Source organism: Triplophysa dalaica, chromosome 6 (genome assembly GCF_015846415.1).
Source record: "Triplophysa dalaica isolate WHDGS20190420 chromosome 6, ASM1584641v1, whole genome shotgun sequence".
In the NCBI taxonomy this organism is placed as follows: Eukaryota; Metazoa; Chordata; class Actinopteri; order Cypriniformes; family Nemacheilidae; genus Triplophysa; species Triplophysa dalaica.
The window spans coordinates 8,084,684-8,108,652 of NC_079547.1; the positions used below are offsets into that span (position 1 = coordinate 8,084,684).

At 37.5% G+C, this 23,969-nt stretch overlaps 2 protein-coding genes across 3 annotated transcripts; both read right to left on the reverse strand.

Annotated features, from left to right (window-relative positions):
• Window positions 1-435: 435 nt before the first annotated feature.
• dgke (diacylglycerol kinase, epsilon) lies at window positions 436-13,387 on the reverse strand. 2 transcript variants are annotated; one of them, XM_056750649.1, is made up of 11 exons: window positions 12,536-13,387; window positions 8,557-8,716; window positions 7,696-7,815; window positions 7,456-7,599; window positions 4,745-4,902; window positions 4,612-4,660; window positions 4,397-4,510; window positions 3,962-4,033; window positions 1,622-1,749; window positions 1,375-1,486; window positions 436-1,179 (listed from the first exon to the last, which is right to left on the reverse strand). In XM_056750649.1, exons 1-11 carry the CDS (start codon window positions 12,961-12,963, stop codon window positions 958-960), a joined length of 1,707 nt encoding a protein of 568 aa, XP_056606627.1. In that variant the 5' UTR covers window positions 12,964-13,387; the 3' UTR covers window positions 436-957. The 2 variants fall into 2 exon arrangements, with proteins under 2 accessions (XP_056606627.1, XP_056606628.1); XM_056750650.1 differs by lacking the exon at window positions 3,962-4,033.
• Window positions 13,388-21,828: 8,441 nt separating this feature from the next.
• si:ch73-389b16.1 (coiled-coil domain-containing protein 18) lies at window positions 21,829-23,208 on the reverse strand. Its single transcript, XM_056750743.1, has 2 exons — window positions 22,878-23,208; window positions 21,829-22,626 (listed from the first exon to the last, which is right to left on the reverse strand). Exons 1-2 carry the CDS (start codon window positions 23,050-23,052, stop codon window positions 22,409-22,411), a joined length of 393 nt encoding a protein of 130 aa, XP_056606721.1. The 5' UTR covers window positions 23,053-23,208; the 3' UTR covers window positions 21,829-22,408.
• Between the last annotated feature and the right edge of the window lie 761 nt (window positions 23,209-23,969).

Here is a 23,969-nt window from a genome sequence, read left to right on the forward strand (position 1 = left end):
TACTTTTGATGTACTTAAACTAAATACTTTGTGAAATATATGCGTGTACAATAGTGTAATTGACATCAAAATTCAAAGTCTGACTTTAAAATCTGTGCTCACATTTGTAATACTTTGGTCAGTTAATAATATTATTTATTTGAATGAATTAAATAAGCCGTTTCATGTCTATCCTTGAATCACTTAACTAATCAAGGTTGATGTAGGATATAGAAAGTAATTAGTAATGAGTAACTAAATACTTTTTGGACAGAGTAATTTGGACAGTAATCTAATTACACTATTGAATATGTAATGAGTAACTAGTAATTAATTACTTTTTCAGAGTAATTTACCCAACACTGGTAACGATACATGCTTCACTTTTTTTAAGCTGAATCATGCTAAAAACAGTCTCTGAGTGATCTGAGAACAGAGCAATGTTGGTATGCCAAGTTAAACATTTTTCACTTTTATTTAAGTGGGATGCAAAGACATTGTAACAGGAGAAAAGTACATCTAATATAATACAAAAATAGTTGTTAATCAGCAAATTCAAACACAAAGTGCAGTTTGGTAGAGAACAAAACATATTTATCCATTTAACAAAAACAAGACAAAGCATAAAACAACTAAGAAACATTTAAGAAACATTGTCCACTGAATGTATTTTTTACTTTTATAACTTTGGACTTAAATAGGCCAAAACCTGAGCCACAGTTAAGGTATCACTTCCTGAGCAAAACAAACACGCAAATCTACACATCTCTTGTTTCAATGGAGACATACATCTTGTGGACAATTCAGAATGTGCTTTGGGGGTTTAGGAATAAACACAGCAGATGTAGCTATTACAGTAGCACATGCACATTATTTTAACAATATTATAGTTAAAACATATATGACATAACATCAGGGTGTGTAAAAACACAACAGGATGTTTGCCTGTCCTTCAACTTTTTGGATCTCTCATGAGCCTTATGGCTTTCCTGATACTCTTTTACTTGGACCTTGCTGCTCAGTGAGATTGTTTAAAGGTTCTTCAGTGTCTGACAGGCTGGAGTCATCATCATCTGTCTGTTCCGTACTGTGATACAGCATGGGAGCCTGGGTCTTATGGGTAATGGTGATGGTACATGGACCCTGTGCCCACGGCTCCCCATCCACCTGCATTGGCATTTGCGAACTCTTCAACACCAGCTACCAAAAATAAGCAAAAAAGAATCAGATGGGTTTTCAACACGGTATTGCATAACAACATTTAAAAGACAATTCTATTCTCTTTCAATGCTTTGACTGCTACCTTAAATAATGAAACAAATTTCAAATATCATAGATATATTTTTTATTGGATTAAAGGTATAGCTGCAGGAATAATAAAGTTATCGGTCTTACCCGTACTGTGTGTGCCTGTCCTAGCCTGACAGGATTGGCCAGTTTCACCTGGATCTGTGCACAGTGGAATGAGCCATACACACCCATCACCTCTAATAAACCATCATCCACACTGAAGACAAAAAAATAATTGTTAATTCTTTTAAAAACAATTAAACTGGCAGTCATTTTAATTGTCATCTGAATACGATTCTAAGTCTATTAATCACTATCAAAGCTAAGTGTACAAATATGTTTGGATTCTCACCGTGTTGGAGGATAAGGTTCATCTCCCATTCCCTCCCACAGTCTACAGCCACCACCCCAGTAGCCAATATTACACACTATTATACCTTCCAGACTGGGCAATGTCACTAGCTCTCCATCCAGTTCTAGCTAAAGTGGAAAAAAATAAATAAAAGAAATGTATTTGTGAAGCACATTATGTGCTAAGATAAAGAAAACATAAACTTCTTGTCGTATCCAATACAAAACTGCCTGAACATTGGTTTTATTAATAAGCGATTTCAGCTTAAAGGGGTCATATGACACAGCTAAATGAATATTACCATTTGTATTAGATGTAAAGCAACGTATATACACGATTTAAGATTAAATAACACTTCTTTCCACATACCGAGCATGTTTGTATCTTTGCCCTTCCTCTCTGAAATGCCCAGATTTTTTACAAAGCTCTTCCCTCTGATAGGCAAGGTGTTCTATGATTGGCCAGTTAACCAGTGTGTAGTGATTGGTCGAATACTGCAAGCGTGTGACTGAAACTGACGTAGGTTTGTGGGGGTGTGGTTACACAAAGTGTTTTAGGCAGGTCTGGGTGAGCATTTGCTTTTAGATAAAATGCATCTTTTGTTTCAACATTTAAATTTTTGCTATTTTATTTGTCTAATACATGCATGGGCAACTTATAACACACCAAAGACACATAAAAACCTGTATTCGCGCCATATTACCCTTTTAATGCACAACAATAAGTACTGCAATAAAGTGTAAACACTAGCTCTGTGGTACTTTTGCCACAACACATGGTCAAACATATCGTCAGTGTTGTCTGGATTAAAAATAACGTCCCACATACACAGAGCACAATAGTTGGGTTCTTGAAAAAAATAATACATTTTGTATGTTACCTGCAAACCTGTAGAAGACAGACCTAGTGTGAAGTTCATGTTTCATGAGATAGTTGATTCTTTGTGGTAAATCTTATAACTGTTTTTCGTTAATTTGTCTGCTTCAAAAACGTTTTAATGTATGTTATGATTGATCTTAGAGCTGATTTGGTTCATGCCACTCTCCTGAGGAGTCTGACCCAACTTGCCTCGACACACCTGCCTGAAAGTTACTAGTATGCCTATCTTAATTAAATGGTTACGATGTGTTTAATAGGGAGCAGAGGAGATGACGCATTTTTTAATGCAAAACCCAGAAGCGATTTAGCATTTTAGGACTTCCGGTTCCATTTTGAATAGGCTTTTGGTAAATCATCCAAAATGAGGTATGTGGTGAACAAAACTTCATAAAACACACCAATTATAACCTTACTGTGTCTTAAAAACAGCAGGTTGCTAACTAGTTGCTTAAAGCGACTATTTCCTTTGGCGGGTACGTTTCACGTCATTGCACATACAAAGCTCAAAAATTCTGCAACATGGGCACAGATATCTTAAAACATATGCAGATTCATTCACAGAATAATTACTTATCTGGGAACACATTTTTCATAAAGTTTTTTTTTTTAAACTACAAAAACAGAATGCAATGATTTGCAAATCTTATATACCCATATGTCAATGAGAACAGAACAAAGAAATCACTGTCAAATGTTAAAACTGAGGAAAGGGAACATTTTAAAGTCACCATGAAACAGAAGTCGCAATTGACTTCTTTTCCGTATTAGAATAAAAAATGTTGGGAGGGGCTTTCCTTTTTGATTGTATTGTTATAAATTGGGCCTGGAGGGGAGGGCTAAAAATGCCTGGCCATCTCTTTTTTCGTTGCTTACGTCATGGGGTGAAGACTTCTTGTTGAGAGGGGGAGAGGAGCTTAATGTTTTTAATTAAAGATTACAAGTGTGAATGCACGGATAAATCACTTATAATAATTCTTGTTTGATTTCATGGCTGCAACATATTTTTAAAAGTTGGGATCGAGGCAGCTGGCAACAGGCCAGTTGGTTTTTAAAATAGTATCCTACAAGGCTATGTCTCTCAGAGGTCCATGGATCGTCAGGACCTATGAATTATTTCAGAATTATGTGCCACAATGTAAATTGTAAAGACTTCAAATACCTAATTTTCTCACAATAGAACAATTTGTACATCATGAAATGAAAAATACAAAACGAAGACCCAGAACACTATATCAGACTTGAATGGGACAACATTCCTCTCCCAGAAATCCAACTACTGGCCCCAGTTAAAACATTTGATATGATTTCTGTGTTCCATCGTGAAGATAATTTGATGGAGAAGGAGTTTCTCCTCTGGATTTACAGTGTAAATACAGGGTTACAACTATGTTCATTGTTATTAAATACAATAAACAGTTTAATCATATGAAAGCACAAAAAATTCATAGAACAACAGTTTACCTCAATCTTCTTATCCAAGTCTTTACATTCCTGCACTAAGCAATCTTTGGTGCCATAGAGGAAATACACTACCTGTGAGAAAAGATCAACGTTATGTGTTTGCTTAACCCTTCCATCTGTGAGTTTTGACTTCGTATATTGTTGATTATATGTAGTAGGTGGCAGTAAGTGGCATCACAAACATGTGATCATATGTTGTATATGACTGTTAAAGCTGTTGTTCACAGCATATGTAGTGAAATGTGAATTGAAATTCTCTTTTTTTGTGTGTAATTAGATGGTTATGTAAGATTTTATTGTTAACACCATTTCTACATCTCCTCCCTCTTTCAATTCTCCCACATTATTACAGATCTCAACACTCATTTTAACAACACTTTTTCCTCAATTAAAATAATATGTTAACTGTTTTTTGTAAAAGAAAAGGGTTCAGACCTTGTTTAGGATACGGCTAGAAAAGAAGGAGGGTGTTTTTTCCCGGTGTGCATGGAAGTTCAGCGCCATGAGAGCATCTGGACCCACTGAGAAGTAATTATTCATGGACAACACCTAGACAAACAACTCTTTTAAGCTCTTATGAATAGTAACTTTTAGACACTGTATTTTATGCTATTTTATTTGCTGCTTATTTACGTGTGGTATTTTCTAACCTTCGATTTCAGAAAGTAGTGTCCTTTTGAAACCACCTGGACTTTCCACCTGAAACATTCAGAGCAGGAATATATACAATACACTTAAAAATGACAAATTTCAAGCCTCTTTATATCACATAGTCCCTTTTACCTGTCCATCTTGACCACCTCAGCTTCTAAAACATTCCTGAGCACCTGTTCTACTGGGATCTCACCAGCATAACCAGGTCCCCATCCCAGAGAGTTTGATAAATCATTTCCTGTGCCCAATGGCAGGATAGTTACATAAGGGATAAAACGATCTTGACCCTATGTAAATAAAACAAAGAGTCCTTTTAAAAAATGGTTTAGTAAAGTAAAAACATGAACAAATGTAAAAATATTTTACGTTAAAGAGTAAGTAACATTTGATCATGAAAATTACATTTCATGCAGTCTGTTATGTTGCCGTGTTTGAAAGTAAGCAGTCTGCTAAGTTTTAAGTTTGAAGGTGAATGAATAACAAAGTTATTGGCTTGTAAAAAAGGGAGTCGACTCTGAATTACGCAAACAAGATGTGATCTAGTCAAAGAATCTAACCGCCTCGTATCTACGTCACTAGAAATAGTCCCCGCCTACATTTCGCTGGGACTGTCGCAAAAACTTCACACTCCTGCCCCAAACACTGTCGCTCGTTCATGATGCGTGTGCATCATGTCTAGAACCTGTGTTCTACGTTGTGAAACTAAGTCAGTCTTTCTTAAACTACCAAAGGAAGAACTTCTGAGGAAACAATGGTTACAATTCTTCAATCGACACCAAAGGATTATAACCCCAGGGTATTACTGTGCGCGCGTCATTTCACCAAAGATTGCTTCAATAATTTTCCTGTTAACATGTAACATTATTTCTGGGGTATTACAGTTTGTTTATCTAGCTATGAACTCGGCTTATTTAAGTGTGTAACAACTTCAAGGAATGGGAAGAAGGAGGAGGTAACGGGTGAACATTTAACAAACTTTTTATAAAATAAACAAACCACAAAACGAAAGTAAAATGCCGGCAGCTTCCTCACGGTCGTCTGCCGCCACATAAACATAATAACCCATAACAGTCCAGGCCTGCCCCCCCCCTGTCGTACACTCCTGTCACTCGTCCTTTTATGCTTCCGATCTCCTCTGTGAGGATTAGACAGATGAATCGCGGAACCAATCATTTGAGAGTCAGTCAAGAAAAAGGGTCAGAGTAACTGCCTATTATTACTTCATAATTGTGTTTTGACACCTTCTATGTACATAAACTTGTTGATGGACACTCCATAAACCAAAGTAGGACCTTAAAAATCATATGTTACTTACAAAAAGATGTTTGTGCTAGTAGCTGATCTGAATCTGGGGTTTCTAAAAAAATTACAGCTTGGTATATTTATCAAAATTTTTACATGCTTTTAGACAACAGAGCTTGGAATTGTACAGGCAGGTCCATAAATATTGGGACATCAACACAATTCTAACATTTTGGGCTCTATACACCACCACAATGGATTTCAAATGAAACTAACAAGATGTGCTTTAACTGGAGACTGTCAGCTTTAATTTGAGGGTATTTACATCCAAATCAGGTGAACGGTGTAGGAATTACAACAGTTTGCATATGTGCCTCCCACTTGTTAAGGGACCAAAAGTAACGGGACAATTGGCTTCTCAGCTGTTTCATGGCCAGGTGTGTGTTATTCCCTCACTAACCCAATAACAATGAGCAGATAAAAGGTCCACAGTTCATTTCAAGTGTACTATTTGCATTTGGAATCTGTTGCTGTCAACTGTCAAGATGAGATCCAAAGAGCTGTCACTATCAATGAAGCAAGCCATCATTAGGCTGAAAAAAAAAAAAAAACCATCAGAGAGATACCAAAAACATTAGGCGTGGCCAAAACAACTGTTTGGAACATTCTTAAAAAGAAGGAACGCACCGGTGAGCTCAGCAACACCAAAAGACTCGGAAGACAATGGAAAACAACTGTGGTGGATGACCAAAGAATTCTTTCCCTGTTGAAGAAAACACCCTTCACAACAGTTGGCCGGATCAAGAACACTCTCCAGGAAGTAGGTGTATGTGTGAGTCAACAATCAAGAGAAGACTCCACCAGAGGGTTCACCACAAGATGTAGCCTCAAAAACAGGAAGGCCAGATTAGAGTTTGCCAAACGACATCTAAAAAAGCCTTCACAGTTCTGGAACAACATCCTATGGACAGATGAGACCAAGATCAACTTGTACCAGAGTGATGGGAAGAGAAGAGTATGGAGAAGGAAAGGAACTGCTCATGATCCTAAGCATACCACCTCATCAGTGAAGCATGGTGGTGGTAGTGTCATGGCGTGGGCATATATGGCTGCCAGTGGAATTGGTTCTCTTGTATTTATTCATGATGTGACTGCTGACAAAAACAGCAGGATGAATTCTGAAGTGTTTCGGGCAATATTATCTGCTCATATTCAGCCAAATGCTTCAGAGCTCATTGGACGGCGCTTCACAGTGCAGATGGACAATGACCCAAAGCATACTGCAAAAGCATTCAGACTGTAATTGACTGCAAAGGATATTATTCTGTCCCATTACTCTTGGTACCTTAACAAGTGGGAGGCACATATGCAAACTGTTGTAATTCCTACACCATTCACCTGAATTGGATGTAACTGCCCTCAAATTAAAGCTGACAGTCTGCAGTTAAAGCACATCTTGTTTGTTTCATTTTAAATCCATTGTGGTGGTGTATAGAGCCAAAAATGTTAGAATTGTGTCGATGTCCCAATATTTATGGACCTGACTGTATATTCTGCAGTATCCACACTCAGCCACATTCTGCTTCTACAGCTCTTACCTTCAGCTTCATTGTGTCGATTGCATCCAGAACCCACCCCACAGTGCCATCTCCTCCACACACCAGGACACGCACACTGCCCGGGGGCAGAATAGTACACAGCTGAAGAGCTTTAGAGGGGGGAAGCTCAGAGAGATCAAACACCTAAAACAAACAAGCAAATCTAAAAGCCACATAGTGTATGTCCAGTAACAAGGATACAAGTATGTAAACAAAAAGAGACACAAAGTGGACTCATACCTGCACAGGATTGAGAAGGGTACGAAACTCTCCCAGTAGAACATCCCCCATATTGTTGCCACTTCGTGTATTTGCTAAAACCAGGACTGGAGTCCAGCCACTTCCACACAGCGCAGCAAGCTAATCACATAATATAGCAAACAGTTAAGATTCATTTAAAAGGTGAATTCAGTTAGAATGGAAACGTTTCTGACATCTGCCTTAATATAAATTTGTATTACTAGAATTCACCAACATTAGAATTTTGGAAACCACACATCAATCGACTATATTGCTGCACAAATGCTGGGTAAATAAACTGAGGAAAACATTTTATTTCTGCCATTTTTAAACAAATCTTATCTTTACATGTGACAACAATGGCAGACAGTGAACAACTTGATGAAGCCGGAGACTATGCTAATACAGTCCATAAGCGGTTATGGGCTTAATCAATGTGACGTCAGTTTGCTGAGAGAATGCCAACAGCTCATTCAGTAGGATTGCAGAGGTTTTTTGGGGGTTTTAATGAAAGGAATGGGTGTTTCATTCTACAGTGGTTCTGTACACACACTCCTGACAAACAGTTTTGATTAAACAACATTTACAAGTGAATTTTCCACAATAGGAGCCCTTTTAGAACTTGCGCAATAATATAAGCCAGCTGGAAAACTCAGGTGAACAGTCACTCATTGGTGTGGTGGTATTCTTCTTAGTTTTCTGAGGTAGCTTTAACAGCATCAATGGTGTAATACTTAGTTTGTAATCAGAATCTAGTCAAATAAATAGTTATGCCATAACATTTCTTTCAGGAGAAAAACTTCCCCAACTCTGAGATTTAAAAAAAATATATATAGTCTATAAAGCCTAGCGGCTTCTCACCTTGCTGTACTCATCTGGGTGTCTGCAGCAGAGCTTGTTGACTTGAAAGAGGTAGTTTGGAGGTATTATAACAGACCGGAACTCTCCCAGATCACATAGATCTCTATCTTTCAGACTGGACAGGCAGTCGTCATGCACTGTGCTTTGACACCATATACACCTACATATTACAAAATGAAAACAACAACAAAGATGAAAAATGAGAAGATTACCACAATCTACTGTAAGATAGCAAATTAAAGGCACAAGATACAATTTTGCACAACAACTTGCAGTTATAATTTAGTAGTAAAGTGACAATATTTTATTAATCAGTCCTTTTTACATCTGGGGATAAAGATCCAAAAGCACAAAAATGTGTTCGTTTTTATAATTATCTAGTCTTACATAATTTGATTTTTTTAATCAAACGAGAGCAAGAGCTTTTTAGAGTTTCTTTTCCCTAATAGATTATAGCTCAAAATTGTGGACTCAAAAAGTATAAATTTCACACCATCTGATATTAACACCTGCAAAAGAGTCAAGATAATTCTGATAAATTCCATAAAATTAGATATTTTCATTTATGCGTTGGTAATTGAGGACCCCTTGTCCAGCTGAGACATGGTGTTTGAGGACCCCTTTTGGACAACGGATACAAATGCAGACATTTATTTTTCCCTGTGCACTTCCTGTAGTTCAGTTCCACCAGTGTTGGGTGTAACTAGTTACGTAATTAGTTACTGTAATTTAATGACTTTTCTCCTGAAAAACTAAAGTAAGGGATTACTCTTGGGTCATTCTCAAAAAACAGTGACTTTGTTGTGAAACAGTGAAATGTAATTCACTTTTCATACCTAACATAAAGATTTGTATTCACCGGCATGACAACATTGTTACCAATAATAATGGCCAACTTGAATCTTGTTCATTATTTGATTTTACTTTTTATTTGCATAGAGTTCTCTCTCATTGTTGGTGTTACACCAGTGTAAATTCCCATGAAAGGCTAATTTTCCAAAATGATGGCTAACTCACCTCAAAACATGACGAGGCACACTAAAATCTATACATTATAACGATAAACATGTTTTTTTTCCAATAAAATTCCTTCATGCTGACCAAAACCAAAGCAACACCAATGACGCTTTTAAAGAACCACAACAAAAACTGCCATTTAAAAAAAGTCTAATTTATATTAAGGAAAGGGACACTCACCATGTGTATGCGCTTTTTATGCATTTATCAGGCCCTATACTTCGGTTTAATTTGAACTTAATTTAAAAAATGAAGGAAAAGGAAATGTTTATAAACCATACACGAGTTAAACATAGCGAGGGGGACATGTGTTTTTTCAAGTACAAATGAAATTCAAATAAATTAAAAAAAAAAAAATTGCAAAACTATTAAGACTTAAATAACAATCATCATTATAAAACGCGTTACACAATAGTGTAAATCAAAATGACATCAGTTACCCTATTGAATATATAATTAATAACTTAATTTATTATTTTTTCAGAGTCACTTACCCAACACTGACTACCACACTGTAATATTCTTTGGTATATTTCATGCGGTTCCTCAGAACACTGCAGTGTATATATACATGGACAAATTCACTCTAAAAGGTTATTGTCACACTGTAAGCCCTAATGTTGTTATACTTAAAAAATAGTCATGAATAAACAGGCCTATATCGAATTTACCTTTTATATCTAAAGTTCTGGAAAAAGTAGTTTCAACCCAATTATGCTCCTTCCTCCAAAGGAATGACATTAATGATGAATTCCAGTCTGGATTTCGAGCATGTCACAGTACAGAGACTGCTTTGATCAGAGTTACAAATGATCTGCTTTTAGCGTCTGACCGTGGCTGTATTTCGTTATTGGTGCTGCTAGACCTCAGTGCTGCATTTGACACCATTGACCACAGCATACTTCTACATAGACTCGAAAATTACGTCGGCATTAACGGAATAGCATTGAAATGGTTTAAGTCTTATTTATCCGACCGTTTTCAATTTGTAGCAATAAACAATGAGGTGTCCCGCAAATCACAAGTCCAGTACGGTGTACCACAGGGCTCAGTCTTGGGACTCCTGCTCTTCGCATTATACATGCTACCTCTAGGAGATATAATAAAGCGACACGGAATTAGCTTTCACTGTTATGCTGATGATACTCAACTTTATATTTCCTCGATGCCTCATGAAACCCAGCAGTTTCATCGAATAAAGGATTGCATAGTTGACTTAAAAATGTGGATGAGTAACAATTTTTTACTACTAAACTCGGACAAAACAGAATTGTTACTTACTGGACCGAAAACTGCTATGCGTAACAACCAAGAATACTGCTTAACGATTGACGGATGCTCCATAAAATCCTCGTCATCAGCTAAGAATCTTGGCGTTGTATTTGACAGTACTCTCTCATTTGAAAGCCATGTCGCAAACACCTGTAAAATTGCATTTTTCCATCTTAAGAATATATCTAAATTACGTCATATGCTGTCACTGTCAGATGCAGAGAAATTAATTCATGCATTCATGACATCAAGACTAGATTACTGTAATGCACTTCTAGGTGGTTGCCCTGCAGGCCTATTACAAAAACTGCAACTGGTTCAAAACGCGGCAGCTCGAGTTCTTACACGTACAAAAAAGTATGAGCATATAACCCCGGTTCTGTCAACCTTGCACTGGTTACCTATAAAGCATCGCATTAACTTTAAGATCTTGCTTATTACCTATAAAGCCCTACATGGTCTAGCGCCGCAGTATTTGAATGAACTTCTATTGTATTACAGACCACCACGTACATTACGCTCTAAGGGGTCCTGTCAGTTGGTAATACCTAGAATTTCAAAATCAAGTGCAGGTGGTAGATCCTTTTCTTATCTAGCGCCTAAACTTTGGAATATTCTTCCCTGCACGGTCCGGGAGGCAGACACACTCTGTCAGTTTAAATCTAGACTAAAGACTCATCTTTTTAATCTTGCATACACTATACCTCCATAATATTAATCCTCAGAGGATTTAGGCTGCATTATTTAATCAACCGGAACCAGGAACACATCCAACAACAAAATGATGTACTTGTTGCATCAAAGAGTGCAGAACAGTACTCTACTCTCAGCCAGTCTTGTCTCTTTGTTCCAAGGTTACCGCAGGATGCAGTTCATGCCCAGACCTGATGGCAGAGCTGAGAATGGGAAGCGGTGACCTGACAAGTGCTAAGAGGATAGAGCTGGATAAAGGACGCGACAACTTTGTTTTTTTCTACAACATTTCAAATGCTATTAGATTGTTAATGATAATCTTTAATTTTTATATTTTTATTAAGCCTTGTTGTGCAAGCACTGATGAGCTTGTGCAGAGGCAGCAGCTTTTGCCAGAGGGGAACTGGAATCCCCTGGTTGGGCCTGGGTTCCCCTGAGGTTTTTTTTCTCGATGGGAGTTTTGGGTTCCTCACCACCGTTTGCATATTGTTTTGCACTATCTGCCTGGCCGGGGGGGCTGCTTTAGAATTCATACTTGTATTAAATGTGTCTCATGTACAGCTGCTTTGTAACAATGAAAATTGTAAAAAGCGCTATATAAATAAAGTTGAGTTGAGTTGAGTTGAGTTAAACATGACTGTTCCCGTTACTTTTACCAGTTTAGTAAATCTGTTCCATCCTCTTTAAATTAATAAATAATTTTTGGATTAATTATTCCTCAATTTTTTCTTTATTGTTTTTTCCAAGTCATGCATATTTTTTCTGTTCAATCGAAAGAAATGACTGTGTTGACAATAATTACATGTTTTGTGTACAAAAGTAAGTTCGAACATTTAATCACACATCTTTAGATACAACGTTTTTAAGTTCATGAGAAATTAAGTTCATGAGTTAAACCCCACAACTTTTAACCAAATGGTAATACAACTACTTCTAGTCATTTGAAATATCATATTAACAAGGTATTAAAGTACGAAGCAGGGCTTTTATTAAATACCTATAATCGCAGAGTTTAGGCTGTGTCCCGCACTGCTGTTTGCACACACTACAGTGGCTGGTGAGGGGTAGGTTACCCCTGACCCACCGGTGGCAGAACTCTCCATCTTTCTGAGTCATGATTTCCTTACATGGAAGGTTACGATCTGCTCTCTGTATGCACTCCTCATCCGCACATATGCCACAGCAGTCACAAAACGCCCCTTGCAGGATGGGTTGAGAACACATGCAGCAGTAGGTGGGCTTGTTGAACAGGTCCGTGTAGTGCCAGCCATGTTTGCCTTTTCGGAATAGACCTTGCAGCATAACTTTGCGTTTGGGACGCTGAAAGCTGCACCACAGCGTAATGAGCACCGGCACTAGAACAGCAACTGTGGTCCAGAGTAGCAAAGTCCAGTCCTCTCTAATGTCCTCAGTTATGTACTCCATTGTTATCGCAGAACTATCTTACTCAAATCAAACAAGAAACTAATTAGGAATTATTAACAATCTGTCTAGATGTTAAAGCTGAGATCGCAAATTGCCCATCCTCATTTTTGACACCATCAGAGCAGTACACTGACATTACCGCACAGCCATCGTAAACAACTCCTCTCTGTTAAACATCTGACACAGCAAGGCGAGCTCTGCATGGTCAGAGACACGCACGTTCGTATTTTCTGTCTCTCCTGTCATTGTAATTAAGCCTTCTTATCCACACCCTTTTAAATGTCATTGAAAACAGCGGATAAAACGCTTGCTAGCCACATTCAATCCAATATACGGAAACGATGGCGTATTTATAATCCCGCCAAAGATATTAATATAAACAAGATGCGCCACTGCTGTTACAATGAACGGAAAAGAATACAACGCTCAATATGGCCGCTCTAGCGAAGGAAGTCCCACCTTCCGGTAAAACGAGCCAATCGTTAATCAGTAAAGACTGACGATTGTCTGGGGCGGGGCTCTCGTGAAGGCGCTTGCCAGCTTGTGCGCATGCGCAAGGAGATGAGGCGACATCGAAAGAGGTGATTTTTAGCGCAATTTAAGCATTGCAAACCAAAGTTATGATACAGATCATGTCATGGTTTATTATTGATCGGAAATATGCTGTTTAATTGTGATTTTTGCCAGTGATTTAAAAAAGATCTGCTTTCCCCCATTCAAGTAGATAGGACTGTGGACTTGCTATGACGTAAGTAGCTGCCCACATGCGTTGCAAACATGGACGCCTAGTGGCACGACTTCCGTAAAGGGACTTTAGATGTGTCTGAAACCACTATATCCTATATAGAGGGTACCAATTGACGTCTCTTTACCACGTGAACATGTCCGGGACACGCCCTGGAACACGCTCCCCTGGGTGGCAAAACACCCACCAAAATGGAAGGAAGAGATGTATTTTGATGTGTGTGACAGTTAATGGCCACAATGTTGACTAGGCGACAACTGCCACTTCCGCTTCCAGTAGGTGTGTCCAAGAGAGTGCATATTGTTTTGCTAGAGACTAAAATGTATATGCTTTTCCATTACAAAAACAGTACATACTTTTAGTGCATAGTATTCACTATTCTCTATATGACGCTTCCCAGGCTCTACACCACTAGAGTTTTTATACAATGTGACAGGCACCCTGATTGGTCCACAGATTAATCAGCAATACGTCAGCCTACTACCCATGTTTGAAAAGAAATACTACGTCATATGTGCAACTAGTTTTTTTTTACAATTTGACCATGTTAAGCATGAGAAGCCATCATTTTCAACACTGTTAAGAGGTCAGAATGCATGACATAGCATGTTACCTCCACTTTAAATGTTGTGGTTATAAAACGAGAATCGTGGAACAGAACCGTGATTTCAATTCCCATGGCGAAAAATTATGATTCACATTTAAGCAAGAATCGTAAAGAGATAATTTTGATCGACAGACAGAAGCGCTTCAGCAGAAAGCTGAATCCAGCTTGTGTAGTGATTGAGCATTCATTTAGCATATTCAAATCAGTTCAGGAAGCTCCGATACCTGCAGATAAGAAACATCCACAATATTAGTTTGGCAGTCTCAGCATGCTGCATTCTGCATAGCATTTGTCGTAGAGCCAGATTATTAACTTGATGTGCTGGATGTGTACTTGTAGCTCAGTTGGTAGAGCAGGGTTTGATGGGTGCATATGGGTTTAAGTGTACAGGAAACAATGTGTAATTAAAAGTATTGCAAACAGATACAGCCACAACACTGACCACTGGTTTCAATCTCTAACACGTTCAAATAATGTTTCTGAAAAGAGATCTGACATTTAATTCACATGTATTCATCACTCAAAAGTATATGACTCACTATGGGTTTCAAATGAAATAGATTAACAGCAAAGTGTTTATCCTGAAGGAGCATCTCCATAATTTCTTTTAGTTATGTAATAATTGTATTAATGTCAATAAGTGCACGTCTGCGTTTTACATTCAGTCTCCGCCATCTCTCTGGCTGCACAAGGGACTCCAACGGATCAGTCCTCCTCTCTGAATAGGACTCCTAAAAGGAGAGCTGGCTCACTGGCCCTTATGCTCCACGAAAGGACACTCTCCTCATCACCCGGACTGCTATTCACACAACACTAGCCATAAACCTTTTCTGGTTTATTATCCGTCATTGCATTCTCCTGTGTCTTGTTATTCTTGTTATCTTGTGTGTACATATAGTGCCTGTGTTTCTTGTGTTAGTTGTCTGGTTTAGGCGAGTTTTTCCTGTTATGGATGGTCCATTGATGGTCCCATAAGGTACAATTGACCTTTGACTTTTTACTTTACTCAACTTTTAAGTTGGATAATATGGCATTTGACATATATATGTATATATCATATATATCATATAACATATGGCTCTGTTTGTTAGGTAACATTTGACTATATTTTTACATTAAAGGATATCCCGAGATGATCACTGTCAGATCACTACAAAAATTTAAACATTATTTATTTCTTGATTAACAGAAAATCAGTTATAGACAGACACTGGTTTATGAGTTTGCTTTCAGATCAACACCCCCTAGTGGCGAATAGTCGAGTTTTTAAACGTTTCAAAACATTAATGTAGTCTCGTTTGGCTAAGCCAGTTTTATATGCGCTTCGAATCACTGATTCGATACTGGTTTTGAAGCTTCATGAAGCCTGTTTCAATAGTGCCCATCACTACCTGTTGGTTGGATTAATGTCTTTATTATTTAATAAATAGTTGTTTTTTGCATTTGGATCCAGATTCTTCTCTTCATCCATGATAGAGGGATTAAGCACCATATTTTGGATACCAGAGGTTCCAGGAATGTCATCCATTCTTGCAGCTGTTCTTGAAAGGGAAGCAGTGTTTTTGTGGTCATGTTTTGGGAAGACATTTCCTCCAGGACCAGTGGAGCGGAGTGAATTGTGGCAGCTGATGCACTTCCAATTCCAGAAATAGGTCATCCATTTGCTTTGAGAGATCATTCATTTAGTGATGGGAAAAACAAATACATATTTAAATTTACATTTGCTCTGAAGTAATTTCTTTACCAGGGTTTCATATCTTATTAGTCTTCTGAAGCATGACAGTGGGCCTTGACACCCCTAAGGCTATGTGAAATGGCCATATCTAATATATTCTTAGCAAACTATTTGATACCTTTTGAAGTTATCATGTGAACATTCTTTAATTTTTGGCAAAAATGTATTGAATGCCTATACCGTTCATACAGTGTATGACTCCCACATTTGTCCTTCACTCTTTTGTATGTTATTAATTACAGATTTTTTTATTGAAAAGATGTACCCCTTTTCTGCAAATTCTTTTTGGATTTTTTTGGTAGAAGGCGTTTTTGTTCTTTAGGTAGAGATGATGATGGTTTCTTCTTGTTACTTAAAGTAACAAAAATGTCATCCTGTGTGTCATCCTGTTTACACACACATAGCATCATTTGCACTCTATACTGCTCACTTGCACACCAGGAATATTACACTGAATGCTCATTTGCACTAATGGACTACTCTCATAACTGCATTACCTCATCTACTGCACTGTAACTTTCATAACTGCATTACCTCATCTACTCCACTGTAACTTTCATAACTGCATTACCTCATCTACTGCACTGTAACTTTCATAACTGCATTACCTCATCTACTGCACTGTAACTTCAATAACTGCACCAACTTCTCTACTGCACTGTAACTCATCTATTGCATTACTGCATCTATTGCATAACTAACTGCATCTACTCATCTATTGCACTATAACTTCAATAACTGCATTAACTCATCTACTGCACTGTAACCTTAATAACCGCATTAACGCATCTACTGCACTGTAACTTCAATCACTGCATTACCTCATCTACTGCACTGTAACTTCAATAACTGCACTAACTCATCTACTGCACTGTAAATGTATAACTGCATCTACTCATGTATTGCACTATAACTTCAATAATTGCATTAACTCATGTACTGCACTGTACCTTTAATAACCGCACCAACTCATCTACTGCACTGTAACTTTAATAGCTAATGTCTGTAACTAATGCACACTCAAGTCACTTGCACTATTGTATAGTCTATATTGTTATCTGTTCATAATCACCTGTACATTAATGTTCACAGTATATAGCCTTCTGTTTATTTTGTTCATAGTACATACCGCCTGTCATATTTTCATAGTACATGCCCATTGTATAGTATTTTCCTAATATTGTATTCTGTATTTATTCACACTGTATATCCTGCACTTGCTAATTGCAGTTCTGGTTAGACCTAAACTACATGTCCTTACACTGTACTTGTATATGTGTAATGACAATAAAGTGGAATCTAATCTAATCTAATTTCTGTGAAAAAGTCAGATTCAGCCACAGTGGTGACACTTACCTTTCTAACAATTTTAAAAGTACCACACCTTGTTTGGACCCATGTGTGTCTGTTTTGTTGGTGGGGGATGAAGGTCTGAATGTAGATGTATGTTAGTTTTCTGGTGGTTGAATGATTTCAAAGTGTTCTCCAATCTTGGGGCAAGTTAAAGAGCAGTAGACGATGAGGCCTTGACGGCAGCTGGGGTAGGTGCAGTGGTGTAGTCGGGGACAGACGCACGCATACGCCGTATGCTTACTTTTTCCACACTGCTGTTTGCGTATAACGACTTCTAAAGATCTAGCGTATACCCACGTGTTCTCATTCTTTAACGTCTCCAAGCTGCTTTTGTGGATGGTTTCCCCTTAACCAATTCAGTCATACAATTGATGCATTTCTTTAGAAAATTCACAACATTTCTTGCCGCCCCACCTCCGACAACCACGCCAAGCACATCATCTTCAGTGTTGGCAACTCCCCTGTGAGGAGCTCATCCCGTCAATGACTGAAAGAGTCCCACTGAAGCCGTAAGCTAATATTGATAAAACTGCTCACTTTTAGTCAAAGCTGGTTTAAAGGGCGCCCACTGGGAGTGGTTCCTCTCATCTGGCATTGACACTGAATTCAAAGGCTGCTTTATCTCTTTACGACATCGCAGTGCATCACAAATCTTTGGTATCCGTCACAACTTTTAATACTAGCTTTCTTTAAATGACACATGATGAAATGAAACAAAGCACTTCTATAGGCCTACTGTTTAACGTCAGAATCCTTACATTTTCTATGTATCCTCGTTCCCATTAAAGTCATTGTTAGCCTACTTGTTACGTTTATTCTACATTTAAAATAATGTAGTCTGTTTTTACCACAACCTTAACTTCATACATTAATATCTTTCCCATAAATTATTAATGAGCATTGACACAGAGATCGCAGTGATGACAAAGTTTCATCTCTATTCTGTAAAATCTTGCATATGTTTTTACGTATTCTTGTATATGTGATGCGTTACAAAGATATGATGCCTCGTAAAAAATATTGTATTGTGGTCGACAGTACTGGCACTGACCTGTTTTTTCTAACCTTATTTTTTTCCAATTCATATTCAAAGCATAAGCGAAGAATAATGCATAAATATTTAACTGAAATAATTGTCATATATTACTAGAAAAACAAATCAAACAAACACACTAACCCCTGTCTTTTGGCCATGTGTGGTGGGGGTTATCGTTGTATAGTATAGTACACCACTTTTTTTGTTAGGACTACACCACTGGGTAGGTGGTACATGGGGACTAGTGGTGGTAGGAATTGATCACTGGGGGGTGGTGTGGCAGCAGTTTTACAATGGTGGGTCTTGTAATGGAGCACTGGGTGGTTGAGGCCTGGCAGCAGGTGCTGTAAAGTGTGTAATGGTTTGAGATGAAACTACATATGCAGCCAGTGTTACTTAAAGAAATATGACGGTTTACTATTTGGTTAAAAACTGAACCTGTTTAGCAGTTTTTAGTTGTTCAATTACAGACACAGGGAACTGCTGATCTGGACATGTAAATCAACAATAGCCTAATAGGTCAAATCATTAATAATTGAATAAAATGTCAAAATCGTATGTGAAATAATAACACAAATGACATTTTTGATACTTGAGATGGTCTAAACCTTACCCCCTGTGTTTTCTGGGTATATGAAGTCTGTGTTTATATACAATTAAGAGACATTCCAAATTTTCTCATAATCAGCATTTCTACAATCAGACCACGGAAGGTGATTATAATTTTGTGCCTATTTCCACGGCCATCGAGGCTGTTTATGACTTTGTTCCTGTTTCCACAGCCACGGGGGCTGTTTTTGACTTTGTTCCTGTTGCCACGGAGGCCGCTTTTAGTTAGCTCCTGTAGTCATGGCTACCGAGGCCGGTTATGATTTTGTTTCTGTTGCTATGACCATGGAGGATATTTCTGCTCGTTGCTGATGTCCTTGTCACGGAACCTGTTATCAAGGCTACTCATGAACTCAAAATCCACCCACCCTCCCTCCCTCATTTATTTCTTTTCGTTTGGCCTGCATTTTTGGCACAACCTTCGCTGGTTACTGTCAGCCCCTTAGCTCATCCTTTACTCGCCATAAGCTGTGTAGATTCGCCGTAGATCTGCCAGGCTCAAGCTTTATAGTGGTTGGAAGTTCCCTGGGCTACATCTCCAGCCTCTGAGTCTCGGACTCCGCCTCGGCCCGTTGAGCCTTGGTCTGTCGAAGTTTTAAAATTTAATTTGTAATTATTATTATTGTAATTATTATTAATAATTATTATTTGTTATAATTTACATTTATAATCGCGAAAAATGGATCTCTATGCAACAGAGTAACGAAAACATGTTTCTAAAAGTGGCACATTAAGACATTAACTGAATGAGCAAGGAAATCCATCTCTGCGCACACAATCGCACACTACCTATTTGTTGATTAATGTTTTTAACTAAAACACACAGTAAAAAAGTTAAATCCTAGCTGCGGATTACTTACCTGTGGATGTTCTCCTAAGAGAGTATTACCTTTGGATGCTTACCTGTAATTGTACCACTTGGATTATTGTAAAAAAACTGTCTGTTCACCTACTTGTTGTCTCATCTGGTGTCAACCTGTAACAAGAGAGGATACTGTATTAACAGACCCAAAGAGAATGAAACTAAGTAAATAAGTCAATAGGGCAAATCTTAAAACAATAAATAAGGAAGGCAATACAATCATTTTGTGAGTCTTAACATTGTGTTATAGTGTAACATAAGAACCAGGCAGGAAGCATATCCAAATGCACAGTGGACTCATTGCATCACAGATAAGTGTGTCTTTGATTTAATCCACAACAGAAAAGGTAAATAAGAGCAAGGTCCAAACGATTTGTGAAATGGGCTATATTCTAAAAATCCTGATAACAAGAATCCTGAGAAAAATAAGACCAAACCAAAAACATGAAACGACTGACAAAAGACAACTGAAACACAAGGGTTTATGTACACAGGACAAACTTATAGAGGGTATGCATCGATGTCACATTCCCACATGATCACGCTGGGACACGCCCCCCCCCCCCCCCCCCGAGCACCGGGATATGTTCCCCTGAGTGGTAAAACACGCTGCATTACTAGGACTTAAAAAGGAAAATGTTTGGCACTCAGGAGGGCACGCTCCGGTAAATAAATTATTTACCACGCTCACTTGATAAATAAATTAGGTAAACCATTGCCATGACAGTACTACACGTGTGTTGAGATGCCGGATGGAAGGGGGTGGGGTTCGCTCTAACTCATTATGGTTTTAAGAGTAAGGGCACCAAGACGTGTTGTTGTGAGCATAGCTGTTTTTGACGAGCTGAAAAGGGTTTTGTTTACACAGCCATTTAATTTTTTTAAGCTAAATTTGTTCCAGACATTTCATGAAGACCCTAATTAATCATATCAACTTGTTGAAAGTACTCATTTAATGAGTCCTTTAACACCTTCAAAATTCCGGTTGAAACTTCTTAAGTTGTACTCTGTTCCCATAACATGGACCTGAGCAGTCAGCAAGTCTATGCCACTTGTCTGAAGGAACTTTGACAGTGGTGTAGTTTGAAAGACTATTATAAGGGAAATCTGAATAATGCCTCCATGTAACCCCAGGCTTTAACTCTCACAGTAAACTGCATTGTAATGTTTTTTTTACCATTTTCAGGGTGAAAACAAAGTCAATGAAAGGCGTTCCTTCAGGATTTCCAGCGGTTAAGACATTAATAGCTGTGTGTTGAGTTATTTTGAAAGGACAGCAAATGTACACTGTTATACAAGCGGTACACACACTACTTTACAATGTAGCAAAGTGTCATTTCTTCAGTGTTGTCGCATGAAAAGATATAATAAAATATTTACAGAAATTTGAGGGGTGTACTCACTTTTGTGAGATACTGTAAGTTTAAAACCATGTTACCCTAATTAACGCTTAAAACAACACTGTTGTTGACAATTGCTGATTCATTTTTTACACAGTATGTTTTTAGTCTCACGACAATAAAGCAGGTGGAAACTCATACCTCAAACATATTTTGTGCAATTTCATTTAATTTGATGAGTTCAATATTTTTTAAAATATATATTTGTGAAAATATTTGTTTAGAAATAATGACAAGTCAAAGATAACAACAAGTGTAAGATAAAGTATAATTGAAAAGATGTAACAAATTTGTTATAATACTTCGATGCAAACTACTTTCTAGCAGATTCAAAAACAGTCTAAAATTGTCTAAAGTAATTGCAATTAGGTCTCAATTTTCTTTATGTACATATTATAATATAAGTATGTATCAGCATACATTGTAAAAATATGACACTATATTGATGAACATTTGTTAACAGATTACAAGGATACTTTTTTATATATAATTATGTATCAGCATGCCTTGTAAAAATATGACACTATATTGATGAAAATTTGTTAACAGATAACAAGCATATTTTTCATTAAATAAAATTGTGCTTACAATTCAGTACATGTCCATCAGTTTAGTAAATCATTGAAAATTACATTTGAGTTGTAATTTGACTTATTTATTTTTTTACTTTAAAGTAACTTAAATATATATCATGAGCAATGAAGAGTCTGGTGTCAGTACTGGCACTGCACAATCACTTTACAATATTCTTCCCTCAGCCTAAGCAGAAGCACCACTCTTACAAACTATAATAACCAGAGATCTAAAATAAATAAACATTAAAAACTAACAAGTCTTTATTTTTTCTTCGAAAAACATAAAATAACACTTTGTTTGAAAAATAACTTTCCAAATGCAGTCCCATACAAAGCATGCTGGGTCTACCGCCCATTAAGTTACGCCGCCAGGAATCTGCCCTAAAAAAGGCACTGAATTCACTCAATAATTTATTCATTTATAATTACTCAAATAAAATGATTGGTGGTCAACCAAACTTTTCAGGACAGTTAAGTCAATAAGATAAGGTATCGGATGAACTTAAGGCAGAAAGGTGGTGTCTCATCGGAGCCCTGTCGCCAGTTTTTGCATAGCTGCTTCTCGCTCTTCTGCATTCTGCTGTGTGCGCCGCAATTTGTTGCGCAGCTCCTGCAGGTGATCAAGGGTGCCAATAAGCTCACCATGAACAGTCTTCATCTGAGTCTCCAGCAGTTGTGTGCGGTGAAGGGAGTTACGACGCTCTCTTCTGCTGCGCTGTACCTTCTCTTCCAGATCAGTCACTAAGATGAGGGTAAACGTAAGAGTAAGCGTAAAATAGATAGAATGAGGAAACACTTATTAGTGTTGCTAAAAAAGTGATTTAAAAATCATATAATGGCTTTTATGAAAGGTGAAACGATACAGCCATACACAATAACAATAGCACATTGCTGTTCTTTCTTTCAACATTTTAGTTGCACAATTTCTACATATACATAAAAAAATACTATGAAAAGCAACATTCATAGATATTACAAATTAGGTTAGTTACCCATGACATCCCCACAGTCTTTGCTTTCTGATTCTGCCTCTGTCGTCTTCATTAGGCTTTTGGTTTGTTGTAGCAACTTTTCCATCTCAGCCATCTGAGTGGGTTTGGTTCCACTTGCCTTACCGATGAGCAGCAGATCTCTGTCTGTATCACTGAGCTCTTTACACTTACTCATCGTTTTTCTGTCAGCAGTTCGATTAGTATACAGTGGAGCACGGACTATAGAACAGTGATTAGAGAGTCAAGGGCAACAAACGGCTTAAAAAATGTCCTTCAAACCCTTTTTTTCGTGCCACTTTGTGAAGAGTAAATTAAGATTTGAAGAAGATGGTCTTTTATACTTTGTACCCAGAAAAATTTAGCTTCCAGACAAACAAAGAATGAATAGAGAGTTGTGGCAGTCATGAGATTAGCCTGATTCACAGCCTCCAGTAACATAACCTTTCACACTTTAGCACGCACTAATGACAACACAGCTCTGCATTGTGGACCACTCAACATGAGAGAAAAATTAGTCAATACAAAAACAGTCATGTTTATTGTGAAAAATCACAGAATATGAAATATATTTCATGTCTAAAATAGAGAAAACATTTTTTACTGTCAATCTTGTATCTTCTACAAAATAACAGTTATTTCATGTGTCAAGTTTTAGAAAAGATCCAAACCACGTCTTAAACAATACACAGATTTAACAATGTTGGTATAGAAAACTCAAATTTCAATATAACTTGAAACCTTTATTAAAATACTGATATACTAGCTACTAACCAACATTCATTTAGCTACTGTTCATGTTCATACACTATATGTCAACATTTGTCTCATTTCTGTATTAGTTTCTTTTAAGGAATGTTATGAGACTCATAAATCACAAAACTGACACCTAAACCACTACTATTTGAGGATATTAAAACATTTAGGTCTGTCTCTCAAATGGCTGGAGTGAACACTCTTATGTGATTAAAACGTAAAAGTCATAAGGACTCTTGGTTATTTTAAAACCTCTGTTGCAACCCCTCTTTTATTCTTTAAGGATCTGATTCTCATTTCCCTGTGGATACTAGAGCATAGACGGAGCGCAGAAGCTTT

Coding starts and splice junctions, on each gene's coding strand:
- dgke (XM_056750649.1), bottom strand. CDS start 12,963: ATGGAGTACATAACTGAGGACATTAGAGAGGACTGGACTTTGCTACTC. Junction 1,750..3,961: donor ACTTGGATAAGAAGATTGAG/GTAAACTGTTGT, acceptor TTTCCACTTTAG/CTAGAACTGGATGGAGAGCT. Junction 1,487..1,621: donor GAACCTTATCCTCCAACACG/GTGAGAATCCAA, acceptor TTTTGTCTTCAG/TGTGGATGATGGTTTATTAG.
- si:ch73-389b16.1 (XM_056750743.1), bottom strand. CDS start 23,052: ATGAGTAAGTGTAAAGAGCTCAGTGATACAGACAGAGATCTGCTGCTC. Junction 22,627..22,877: donor AGACTGTGGGGATGTCATGG/GTAACTAACCTA, acceptor CCCTCATCTTAG/TGACTGATCTGGAAGAGAAG.